At 38.6% G+C, this 12,728-nt stretch overlaps 2 protein-coding genes across 10 annotated transcripts in view; both read left to right on the top strand.

The window, feature by feature from the left end:
* The first annotated feature begins 1,847 nt into the window (after window positions 1–1,847).
* On the top strand, window positions 1,848–2,672 carry LOC106296470 (transcription factor HY5-like). Its single transcript, XM_013732607.1, has 3 exons — window positions 1,848–2,037; window positions 2,119–2,293; window positions 2,386–2,672. Exons 1-3 carry the CDS (start codon window positions 1,887–1,889, stop codon window positions 2,549–2,551), a joined length of 492 nt encoding a protein of 163 aa, XP_013588061.1. The 5' UTR covers window positions 1,848–1,886; the 3' UTR covers window positions 2,552–2,672.
* Window positions 2,673–3,025: 353 nt separating this feature from the next.
* Window positions 3,026–12,728, top strand: part of LOC106315955 (rhomboid-like protein 14, mitochondrial) — a 13,465-nt gene continuing 3,762 nt past the window's right edge. The window contains exons 1-12 of one of the 9 annotated variants that reach the window (XM_013753810.1): window positions 3,026–3,105; window positions 3,191–3,265; window positions 3,440–3,497; window positions 3,612–3,818; window positions 3,889–3,965; window positions 4,066–4,155; window positions 4,260–4,360; window positions 9,769–9,904; window positions 10,023–10,205; window positions 10,299–10,372; window positions 10,476–10,565; window positions 10,650–10,763. In XM_013753810.1, coding sequence (XP_013609264.1) covers window positions 3,953–3,965; window positions 4,066–4,155; window positions 4,260–4,360; window positions 9,769–9,904; window positions 10,023–10,205; window positions 10,299–10,372; window positions 10,476–10,565; window positions 10,650–10,763 — 801 coding nt within the window. In that variant the 5' untranslated portion in view covers window positions 3,026–3,105; window positions 3,191–3,265; window positions 3,440–3,497; window positions 3,612–3,818; window positions 3,889–3,952. Of the gene's footprint in view, window positions 3,106–3,190; window positions 3,266–3,439; window positions 3,498–3,611; window positions 3,819–3,888; window positions 3,966–4,065; window positions 4,156–4,259; window positions 4,361–6,114; window positions 6,271–6,394; window positions 6,509–7,357; window positions 7,636–9,768; window positions 9,905–10,022; window positions 10,206–10,298; window positions 10,420–10,475; window positions 10,566–10,649; window positions 10,764–12,052; window positions 12,221–12,285; window positions 12,368–12,432; window positions 12,689–12,728 lie in introns of those variants that run through there. The other 8 variants (XM_013753825.1, XM_013753830.1, XM_013753818.1 and 5 more) reach the window with 8 other exon arrangements.

The raw sequence follows: 12,728 nt of genomic DNA, 5'->3' as shown, positions 1-12,728 counted from the left end.
ATCGATCGATGTGGATATCCAATAGATCGAATGAACAAAATCTCGAACATTTTTTTATAAACGGATCGATCGATGGATATATGTTCAAAAACACATCGATCGATCGAGTATATCAAGTGTTCCTCGCAATTTCCTCGGAATATTCCAAGGCTTTTCCGAGGAAACAGGGTTTGGGGTAACAATGTGATCGATCGATCCCAAAATGGATCGATCGATCACTAAGATGGACCAAAGCGTAACAATGTGATCGATCGATTAGATTATCCCATCGATCGATGTGGATATCCAATAGATCGAATGAACAAAATCTCGAACATTATTTTATAAACGGATCGATCGATGGATATATGTTCAAAAACACATCGATCGATCGAGTATATCAAGTGTTCCTCGCAATTTCCTCGGAATATTCCAAGGCTTTTCCGAGGAAACAGGGTTTGGGGTAACAATGTGATCGATCGATCCCAAAATCTCGAACGTTCTTTTATAAACGGATCGATCGATGGATATATGTCCAAAAACGCATCGATCGATCGAGTATAAGAATATTATATCCTCATAATTCATCGGTTTTTTCCGAGGAACACATTTTCCCTCGGTATTTCATAAGAATATTCCGACGGATTGATATTTCCTCGGAATTCCGTCGGTATATTCCGAGGAAATTCCGAGGAAGCCAAATTTTGGGTTTCCTCGGAATATCCTCGGAAATTCCTCGGGAAATTCCGAGTTTTTCAATGACTCTTTTCACATCACCTCTGGAGCTCTGTAGCTATCTGAGCTTTGGAAGAATTTGACTCAATCTACGTGTTAACATAATCGCAAAAGGCATTCATGTTCTTGTAAGGATTTCCTCTAGGAGAAGTGAAATCAAAACCCTTAAAGCATGGCGATTTCATCAGTGTCGCTGAACAATCTTTGATGACAACACTCTGCAATTCCTGGTGCTGGCATTAAATTGGCTCAACATGAGAGAAACTTGCTGCTATAACAAGTGCAAAATCATAGAAAAAATGAACATCCCTTTCTGCAGAACAGTGACTGAAATTTTGCATCAGGTCTTCTAATATACATAAGTAAAACATGGCAATATATTTCTTGGGATGTTTACGAGTAACGAGTGAAATTGCAAGACATGCGTAGCAAAAACGAATGAGTTGATAGAGAGATTCGTAAACAAAAAGAAGATTGAAAAAAAAAATTACCATTTCAAATCACCTAAAAAACTCTGAAATTTACGGAAAAAAATCAATCAAATTATATATGGATTTCTGTTTTTATTTTACAATTTTTATCATAATCACTCTAATAACTTCAAAATCACCTTAAAACACACCAAAATTAAAACACTCTAAAATCTTCTAAAACTCCTAATTCAATACACCCCTCTTAATTTTGAATTATATTTTGTAAACGTGCTAAAGAAGAAAATTTTCAATCAGCAGTCCGCACTACTATCTTCTTGAATGACGATCCCTGAAATTTCCACTACTACATGAATACATGATGAGTTTGTCATGCATGCCTTCTTCTACGCCATGCAAACAGATACACAGGTAGTTATGCCATCTTCGACTTTGTCTTCAAGTACACGTTTGTATTATGCTAGAGAGTAGTAAATTAGTAATGAGTCTTAAAACCACACGCTCTGTCAATTAAACATACCAAATCAGGTATAGTGGTGAAAAGAAAATGAAAAAGGCTTTCGGCACCTGCACGTTTTGACCATTGGATTGAAACTCTTTTCTTGCACTTGTGGCCTTGCATGAACCTACGTGTTCTTTTATAAGCCAACCAAAACTTTTTATTCAAGAGTTTTCGTCAAAACGAGTTGGAGAACTGTATGGTGGTTGATTGGCTTCAGACTTTCAGTGGTCCCAAAGAAAATGGTTCGATATTCTAAAGTAACGTCTTTCTCTCTCTACTCTTGGTCTTCATCAAAATCTCAAAAGACAAATAAAAAAAACATATTGATGTCTCTTCAACGACCCAATGGGAACTCGAGTTCTTCTCCTTCCCCCAAGAAGCAAAAAACTGGTAGGCTTTTAAATGCAAAAATTGTTTTTTTTTTTCTAAATTTATTTTGGTTTTGAGAAAAGTGGTTTGTATAATCTTCAGAGGAGAGCGAGGAGGAGGAGTTGATGGTTCCAGACATGGAAGCAGCTGGATCAACAGGTGTTGTAAGCAGCAGTGCCGATGACGGAGCCAATAATCCGGAGACGGACCAGACCCAAAACGCCAAACGCCCCCGTGGACGCAACCCAGTCGATAAAGAATACAGAAGCCTCAAGAGGTAAATCACTTAGCCTTTGTTACTAAAGCTATGATGCAGTTGAAATGTGATAGAAAAGAAAATGATGAGTGTGAGTTTTCCTTACATTTCAGATTGTTGAGGAATAGAGTATCTGCACAACAAGCGAGGGAGAGGAAGAAAGTGTATGTGAGTGATTTGGAATCAAGAGCTAATGAGTTGCAGAACAACAATGATGAACTTGAGGAGAAGATCTCTACTTTGATGAACGAACACAATGCTTCGCAAAATGCTAATTAACACTAGGCCTAAAGCCGATGAAAATCACTGAGAAGAGAGCCCCTCCTTTTACTTAATCAAATGTTGTGATGATTATCATTTCTTTTGTATAACAGTTTCTTTAATAAACATTAGAATTTTCAAACCTATTAAAGTACACTTAACCCTTAAGGTAAGTAATTAGGTTTTAGTTAGGATAGAACATCTAATTTACCACCTAAAATTTTATGAAATTTGATAAATACATCAACATCATTAGCTATGACATTCCAATCCATTTATGGTTTAGCTTACAAACTCATAATTACTAACCAGTTACCTAAAAGCATGCCAAACTACCATTTAAGAGATCATGTTAAACCCTTGGTAAAAAAAAGAGGAAGTAATTATTAGGTATTACGAGAGATTAATTAAACCACGATTAACGCCGGCTCTTAAGGAAAGTTTAAGAAAGATCTTAGGTTAATTTGCAATTAAAAAAAAAGAGAGCCGGGTCTTAATTAGGCAAAAGAAGGATTGGCTCTTGGGAGACACATGTTGTCGTTTGCGTCTTCTTCTTCGTTTCAGAGCAACAGGTTTTCTCTTGCTTTCATCTCTATCGAAACCCTAGCTTTGTAGTTGATTCGATCTTAATTTTTTTCTTGGGAATTGAATTTGAAGTTAGAGGAATCGAAGAAAGAAAGAGGTGAAAAAGTTGAAGATGTCACATTCCAGAGAGATAGAGCTCTGTACGAGGTTTCTCTCCATCCTCCTTATTCTCGTTTCTTCTTCTTCTTCTATATTTTCCTGGAAAGTTTCAGTATTTTGATCAGATTGCAGCTGAATCATTATTGTTATTGTTAGCAATCTGATCCTTTAGTTTCATTGAAGACTAAGAACAAGGCTTTACTTTACTTGTTCTAATTTCAGATATTGAAAGAGAACAAAGACAAGAAGGATGCTGAGTTTAACGAACGTTTCAAGCACAGTGAGTCACACTCTGCCAGTATTCATTCATGCTTATTGTTAGCAACGTCTTTGGCTAGGATTGGGACTGATGATCTAGCTAGGTATTTGACCTCTGAGGTTTTCACGCTGTTAGGTAGTAGTAAGGCTTCGGTTAGGAAGAAATCTATCGGTGTGGTTTTGAGAGTTTTCGATAAGTATCATGATGCTGTTAAGGTTTGTTTCAAACGTCTCGTTGAGAATCTTGAGAGCTCTGATGCACAGCTTCTCTCAGCTGTGGTTGGAGTGTTCTGTGAACTCACATCAAAAGAACAACATTGACATTGCTACTCCATCTCATTCGGTCAGTAACTTAATGCAGAGAGTCTACTGTTATCTGTATAATGTATACTATTTTTAATTTGGTTTTGAAGCTGTCTTGGGGCTGTAATTGAAGCCATAAAGAGCAAAGGCATAACTGCTATTGGAGTTGCAGGGATGTGTTGGGGTGGTTAGTTTGTAATGAAAATATGTGACACTCTCTTATCTTTCACAACTAACATCTGGAAGTGTCTAATGCATGTTCCTTATCTCTCTTAATGGATCTTCAGCAAAAATGGTGGTGGAATTGTCTAAGCAAGAGCTTGTTCAAGCAGCTGTTCTGCTTCATCCTTCTTTTGTCACGGTCGATGATATCAAGGGTAAGCGATTATTGGTACTTTGATAACATAGATACTTTCATCTTGTATTCCTCGCATAAACATGGTTACATGAGTCTCACGCCTCGCCTAATGGTTTGGTGCAGGTGGGAAGGTGCCAATTGCTATACTAGGAGCTGAGATTGATCAGTTGTCCCCACCAGCAATCTTGAAACAATTTGAGGAGATTCTTGCTTCCAAACCCGAGGTAAAGCCTCTGCTTCTTCTGCAACTCAACAAGTTTCATCTCTTTGAAACTGTAGAAGTTAAAGTAATTGACTTGTAAAACGGGAATGTGTAGGAAAAGAATATACTATTTGCATGGGACAAGTGAATCTGAGCATACTAGCAAACTCTAGTCTATAAAATATTTATGTTTAACAAAAAAAAAATTTCTTAAGAACTTTTAATTTAAGAACCTACCATTGGAGCAACTAAGAGCATCATTAACGCAGGGTTCTTAGTACAAAGTTCTTAGCAGAATATAAGAACCCGACTCTTAACTTTTAACTGAAAAAGTTAAGAGTCGGCTTTTAAATATCTTATTTAAGAGCCGACTCTTAACTTTTTCAGTTAAAAGTTAAGAGTCGGGTTCTTATATTCTGCTAAGAATTTTGTACTAAGAACCATGCGTTAATGATGCTCTAAACTAAACGTTTCTTAACAAAAGTTCTTAATCTGCATTTATTACTAAAATATTCATTAAGAACCCTTAATGGGGTTCCATGTTTAATCATGATCTTAGGACACCATTAGTGGTCATTTCTCGAAAGGTTTCTGTTGATAAAATAATGATAAATAGTGAAAAGTGAAGGAGAGAGAACAACAATTTAGTAGAATCCATCCGTCGTAAAGGTACTTCTACAAGAGAATGAATAAACTTTTCTACAGATGTTGATATATTAATGGTAGAAGTATTTAGAAATTACTAAAATCATACAATAAATAAAAAGGGGAATATGCTCAAAGGAGAATCAAATAGCATTATTTTATGTTTATTGAGAAACGCACAATTTTTTTTACTGCTGCTCTATACTTTGAGCATGATTATTGCTAAAGTTAGTTTAAGAGTTTCTTAATTTTTTTTTTGTCCGAAAAAAAGAAAAAAAAAATTAAAAAAGAACCAATCACGGGCCGTCACGTGTCAGTGGGCCCCGTAAACAGTACATGAAACCAACAAAAGTCGATCCTTATTTGGTTACTTTTAGCTAAATTGTGGGGCCCACCACTATCTTTTGTTTGTAAAACCCCTTTAGAAACTTTGGATAAAGATGGCCTTAAACCAACATTATGGGCGCTTAATGTCGTGTCTTAGTAATAATGACCCAAAAAATAAATCAAAATTAGGGAAAAACAATAGAGACGTGAGTTAATTAAGAAGTTTTCGAAGACGTCCTTAAGGGGCACTTGGCATCATGCGATAGGTTTACCGAATGGGGTAGGGGAAAGTCGAGTTTACGGTCTTGAAATCATTCTCATCGTCTCCTATTCTCTCTCGACGGACGACAAATCCTACGGCGTCGCCTCACCGGCCACTCCCACTTCGTCGAAGACGTCGCCCTCTCCTCCGACGGCCAATTCGCGCTTTCCGGAAGCTGGGAAGGCGAGCTTCGCCCTGGGATCTCGCCGCCGGCGTCTCGACTCGCCGATTCGTCGGACACACCAAAGACGTCCTCTCCGTGGCCTTCTCGCTCGACAACCGTCAGATCGTCTCGGCCTCCCGTGACCGCACGATCAAGCTCTGGAACACTCTGGGGGAGTGTAAGTACACTATCTCCGAAGGAGGTGAGGGGCACCGTGATTGGGTTGCCTCTGGGATCTCGCCGCAGGCGTCTCGACTCGCCGATTCGTCGGACACACCAAAGACGTCCTCTCCGTGGCCTTCTCGTTCGACAACCGTCAGATCATCTCGGCCTCCCGTGACCGCACGATCAAGCTCTGGAACACTCTGGGGGAGTGTCGGCGTCGTGGGATAAGACCGTGAAAGTTTGGAACTTGTCGAACTGTAAGCTGAGGTCGACTCTTGCTGGTCACACTGGGTATGCTAGTATTGTGGCTGTGTCGCCTGATGGTTCTTTGTGTGCTAGTGGTGGCAAGAGTGTTGTTGAGGAGTTGAAGGTTGATCTTAAGGCTGAGGCTGAGAAGTCTGATGGAAGTGGTACTGCTGCATTTCAATAGATCAATCTCGCCTGATGGTTCTTTGTGTGCTAGTGGTGGCAAGGGTGTTGTTGAGGAGTTGAAGGTTGATCTTAAGGCTGATCTTGAGAGCAAGAGTGTTGTTGAGGACTTGAAGGTTGATCTTAAGGCTGAGGCTGAGAAGTCCGATGGAAGTGGTACTGCTGCCACCAAAAGAAAGGTACAAGTTTGATGCTTTTGTGTTTGATTACAAGTTTGATGCTTTTGTATCGATGGATATTTATGTAGTTTAGGGAACTGTTGCTAGAGGATAGTGTTTATACTTGTATATCAAATCTAGATCTTTACAACAAATATAGCAGTGTTTTTAGAAATGGTTCTTGTGGATTGATCTATTGAAATGCAAATAAACGATGCACCCAACGATTATGATTGTGGTTTTATATCCTTGTTTATGTTTTGTAAATACTTTTGTTTTTCACGTGGATGCTTAAATATCCATCTTCTTTTGTCTGCATTTATTTTCATACATTAGATTTGCCATAGATTGCAGTATATTGTTGGCTAGTGTTTTATCAATATGTGAAAATGAATCGTGTGTATCAGTCGATTGATCTGATATAGATTCTATCTTGCTGCAATTTTTGATATTACTAAGAGACAACATAAAGTTCCAACAATAATCTACATTTTTCCTAATGTCTCTTAACTTCAAAATAATAATAAAAAAACCTACGAACTCTAAAATTTGTCCTAGTAATAATGTTCCTCTTAGACCATCATTATTTTAGTTTCTTAAGTGGAGTTTATAATGTTCCTCTTAGACCATCATTATTTCAGTTTCTTTAAGTGGAGTTTTAAAAAAAAATCAGTGATTTAATTAAATCAAAATTAATTTAAATGGGAGTAATCGATCCTTAATAGGAGATTTTGGAAACCGATTCAGAGTGGGGTTTTTAGAACACGTGTCAGAAAACCTGGAGTTTCAATTTTTTTTCTCTGTGTCGTCTCCTCCTCTCGTCTCCGTCTCCTCTAGTTGCAAGTTAATCGATATCATCTTGTCCAATCAATCGCACAATCACTCTTCTCAGATATCGATTCCTACCCGCGAAATTCGAATTGAAAGGTGAGTAATCATCTGGGGTTTCCTTAAAAATCAAGTCGAATGACAACTACAGCCTCCAATTCTATTCACAACCCTCATGAAGATTCTCCCGTAAAGAACCCTAGTACGACGGTTTCAGCTCAATCGGTGTCCTCTAGCGGCAACATGGGCTCGCCGTTGAGCCGCGCCGAGAAACCGACCACCGTAGCAACTACACCTGCTAGCGACGATCCTGCTTTGTGGTAATAATATTCATTCTGTTCATTAATTCCTTTTAATGATCAGCTTTGTGGTAATAATAATCATCATCATCATCAGCTTTGTATGTGTGTGTGTTTTGTCTTGATTTGATCTTCTTCTATTTGTTTGATTAGGTTTAATCCAATCGATGATTGGTCTCATTCTATTGATATCATTATATAGTATACTTTGTACAAAGGAGCCGTTAGAGGCACATAACTATACTACCTTAAATGAATATAAGAATATATACTTTCCTATGCTAATACCCTCCCGCAGTCGATACGTGGTGATCTCGTACGTGAAGACTGGACTTGAATGATTTGAATAGAGAGGTAGGGAGGCCTTTTGTGAAGATATCAGCATATTGATGCGCTGAGGGGACATGTAGGACGAGGACTGTCCGTGGGTGATTTTCGCCCACGAGGACTGTCCGTCAGTACGCATATCAGCACGTTGGCCCATCCCGTGGACTGTCCGGATTGTTGTTGGCTTAATGACTGGACTGAAAGTCTCCTCACAATCAACACCGACTTGTTGAGATTTTCCATTTGCGACGAGCCGTGATTTGTGTCGTCGTAGCGTACCATCTGCATTAAATTTATGACTAAACAACCACATGGAACGCACAACATTAGTGTTTAAAGGACGCGGCACAAGATCCCATGTGCCACTTTCAACTTGGGCGTCATATTCAGACTTCATTGAGGCATTCCAGTTTGGGTCACGAGCAGCTTGAATATGAGACCGAGGAAGAGGAGAGACGAGGTCTGTGTGCAAAGAGACAATATTCTTGGCTTTGTTGATCCCGCTTTTACTCCTGGTTTGCATTTGGTGAGGGTGGACAGGAACAGAGATAGCAGGAGAAGGGGCAACATTAGTAGAAGAGGGATCATGAGAAGGAATGGGTTCAGGTGTAACAGAGGAAGGATTTTCCGAAGGCAGAGATGAGGGTTGGGGAGGTGAAGTGTTTGTTACCGGTGAAGCAGAGGAAGGAAGAGTGGATAATGATGAACCAAGATTAAAAAGCGAAGGGTGATAAGAAGTGGGAGCGATGGGAGTGTTGATAGATGAAGGTGTTGATGTAGAGAAGAAAGGGAAGGTAGCTTCATCGAAGATGACATGCCGAGATAGAATAATGCGTCGAGAGTCAAGGTCAAGACATCGGTAGCCACGATGGTGTGAGGGATATCCCAAGAAAACACACCTTGTAGATCGGGGAGAAAGCTTATTAGATGAAGTTGCTAAAAGGTTGGGATAACACAAGCAACCAAAAACGCGAAGATGATCATACGAAGGTGTTTTGTTAAAAAGACGAGTGAAAGGAATTTGGTTATCAATGGCAGTAGAAGGTAGTATGTTAAAAAGATGAGCCGCCATGTGCAATGCTTCAACCCAATAGGTGTTTGGCATATGAGACTGAAAAAGAAGGACACGCACTAGATTGTTGATGGTGCGGAGGGTTCGTTCAGCACGGCCATTTTGAGGAGAAGTGTATGGACAGGAAAAACGTGGCTGAATACCATGATCCACATCTTGACAGTGCCGTCGACTTGGGACCACATCTTTGTCTGTCGGATCCGTCGGGAGAGAAGTGCCATCGAGATGGCCAAGAACGGTGAAGCTATGACAGTGTGTCTCGAAGAGTTCACGCCAAAGATCATAGTTCATCTGGTTCATGTCCAAAATGATTGGAATATGATTCTTAATTTGGGTGAGACTCAAGGTACGGTCGGAGATTTGAGTTGGTTGTGCCGCCATCGTTACGTTTGTAACTTGTGAAAAAGGGAAGAAGTGAGAGAGGGAAGAAGAAACGTAGAGTTTGAGAAGTGAGAGAGGGAAGAAATGTTTAGAACCAGAGGAGAGAGAGATTTAGAAACAGAGGAAGAAGATGATGAACAGTAAAGAGAGCAGAAATAATAACGAGAGGTTTAGGAGGCGGCTATTAGAGCACAAGCTCTGATACCATGTTTGATTAGGTTTAATCCAATCGATGATTGGTCTCATTCTATTGATATCATTATATAGTATACTTTGTACAAAGGAGCCGTTAGAGGCACATAACTATACTACCTTAAATGAATATAAGAATATATACTTTCCTATGCTAATACTGTTTGATGTTGTAATTGCAGCCAATACTTTGTCATTCCATTGTGGAGAGGAAATGGTTATGGTACAATGTTTGCTCAAGGTGTGTGGTAGCTTTATCTGAAAGTTACTTTGGTTCTGGTTCTTCTTTCTGTAACCTGTTTCTTCTTTCTGTAACAGGTACTTCGGTTCTGGTTATGGATCAACACATAACCATAATATATTTCTTTTCTTCTGAATCATGTATTTTCTAACTTGGGAATGGTCTTATGAGCTGGTTCACTAACTGTCTCATCAGGTACTGAAGCTATGTTTTCAAATCTTGGCCATTTCACCTCGGTCTCAATCAGAGTAAGTGGAGGTTCCATGTCTGAGTGCTGTACATCAGTTCTCAGCCTTGCTAGTCATCCTTTCAACATATGTCCATGCTGGCCTTGTTTGTTACAAATTCGTGATGCTGTGCAAGCAAGAGCAGGACAAGGTCTCATAATTAGAACTACTTTATGCAATGTTGTCAGTGATGTCTTTTGCTTGGTCACTAACTTCAGTGACAAAACATTTGTTTTTTTTCCAGACAAAAACCATGGAGTCATCCTAATTCCTGAAGGGATTGTTGAGAGTATTCATGAACTCTATGCTCTGTTGAAGGTTACTTGAAAATATAATTTTCTCGTTTCTTTGAGTACCAAAACTTAGTAAGTATTTTACATGTTGGCGTTATGCGATGCATGAAATTCATGGACTGCTTAAGGAGGGTGTTCATGCAGATAACATTTCTACTCAGCTGTCACCTTGGTCATCTACGTTGTTTGAGTTCTTGCCTCCATTCATTAAGAAACAGGTTCTCACTTTTTGGTTTAGGATTTTCTTTGTTTCAAATCTTGGCCTTGTTTGTTACATTTTTACTTCTATTTGTTCTGTTCAGCTTGCTTTCGCCTTTCTTGTGTACCCATGTCTGGTTGTACAATACATGGGCCAGTCAGCTTTCTTATCAAAGAACCTCGGTCTATTTCCAACAATTTTTACAGTTCAGTCCCAGGTTTGTTAACATGCTGCACACCAGTTTTTGAAATTTACTTGTTTCAATAAAGGCAATCCATATTGTGCTCAAAGATGAGATTCACGAGAACGTATTTCATAGTATTATGATACAATATGCATAAATATTTGAGTAAGTAATATTTCAATTATGCATAAATTTTTTTAAGAACCCTTAATTAAGAAACTCCCAATGGAACACAAAATCTATGGGTTTCTTAACTAAATTTCTTAACTAACTTTTATTATTAAACAAATCATTAAGAAACTCAAATGGGGTTATAGGGATAATGATGTTCTTAGGCTTCTAAAATGAAGATGTATTTAAAAGGGATTTTTGCCGATAAGGAACAAAAGAATCATACCTTTGTCCCCTTAGAATAAAAAACTCAATCTTTGTCCCTTTAGAACAAAAAAAAAATGAAAAACCTGTTTTGTCCTTTTTTAATAAAATACAGTTAATAGTAAGAAGTAAAAAAGAAACGGAGTCAGTAAAAAAAACACCACTTTCTTTGTCTCCGACTCCCGTTCTAAAACGCAGAGGCGATTACGCTGTCGACTCTTTCTTTATTTTGTCCGTCTAAGTTCGTCGGAGACGACGATATCGTCGTCACGTCTCTCCTTCGTCCTCCTTCTGTCCTCTTTACTCTTTGAGAACCATCGATTACAAAGAATTGATGGTTAGGGTTTGGAAATCCCCTTTATGATTTTTTTTTCTTTTTGTTCGTTTTTGTTTACGTGGATGTAGTATAAAGAGCTTGAATTGTTTAAAAATACAAATCGATTCGCGTTTATGGTTTTGATTGTCGTTTGTGGGTTGAGTTGATTGTGAGGTCATTGTAGTTCTTGTTCTCTACGATTCTGAATTCTATTTTGTTTGGTATCGACTTTGTTTTGTGTTTTGAATTCGTAATGGACTTGAAAAGGCTAATGAGTTGATGTTTTTGATAACTATGACATGTTGGCTTGGCTATTTTGTAATGTAATTTTGTCAGTATGTTGACTCTATTTGCTATTAATGTTGTTATGCTTGTTATGTTGACTCTATTTGCTATTAATGTTGTTATGCTTGGCTTTATTTACATGAAGTTAAAAATTATGACGACGACATGTTTGATTTTTTGAAGAATTTGTCACAATCATCGAACTATGTAGATAAGGGGACGCAAGAATCTTTACAAGACGCTTTGGGAAACCTTTACAAGACGCTTTGGGAAACCTTTCTCAAGCATCACATGTTAAAGGTTTTGATCCCTCACAAAAAAATCAAGGACGAAGAACCAGCATAATGGGTTACTCCACTGTCTTCATTTAAGCCTCCGGATTGGAAACCACCTACTCTGAAAGATGAGGAATTACTTGAGGACCAGGTGCATGACATTGATCACTCACTAGTGTTTGACTGTTTGTCCCTGAGGATTCATGGGCCAAAATAATTGAGTGGTCCTCAACTTCCAAGTAAGTTTATATTATTTCTCAAAACGTTAGAATAGTATCATTTTTAACTGAATTTTGCATTGCAGTGAACTGAAAATAGGACCTTCTATGTTAACAAGTGAGTTAGCAGCACGCATCATGGGACCTACAGAGTGGCTTTTGAATCACGTGAGTCTAAATTTGTTCCTTAATATTTTCAGTACACGACTTACAATCTCTTATAAAATTTTCAGGAAATTGATGCTATGATGTACTTATTCACTGAGATGACTACTTTGCGACGATGGGAACCAAGTAAAGTAGCATTCATGAGCTGCATGTTCAGTAATCAAATGAAGACCTCTTTCGAAGAGTTTCGGAAGGACAAGAAGAAATTCAAAGTATTAGAACTGCTTCACCGGTACGACATCGGTGAACTTCCAGCACACGGACGAACAAGACTGATGTGGGATCTTGACGTTACATGCATGTATGTTCCTCTAAATGTCGGTAAACACTGGATCTCTATGTGTGTCAACTTTTTTTCTCA

This window comes from Brassica oleracea, chromosome C1 (genome assembly GCF_000695525.1).
Source record: "Brassica oleracea var. oleracea cultivar TO1000 chromosome C1, BOL, whole genome shotgun sequence".
Lineage (NCBI taxonomy): Eukaryota > Viridiplantae > Streptophyta > Magnoliopsida > Brassicales > Brassicaceae > Brassica > Brassica oleracea.
The sequence above is the reverse complement of the archived record's forward strand: the minus strand, read 5'-3'. Positions and strand labels throughout refer to the sequence as shown.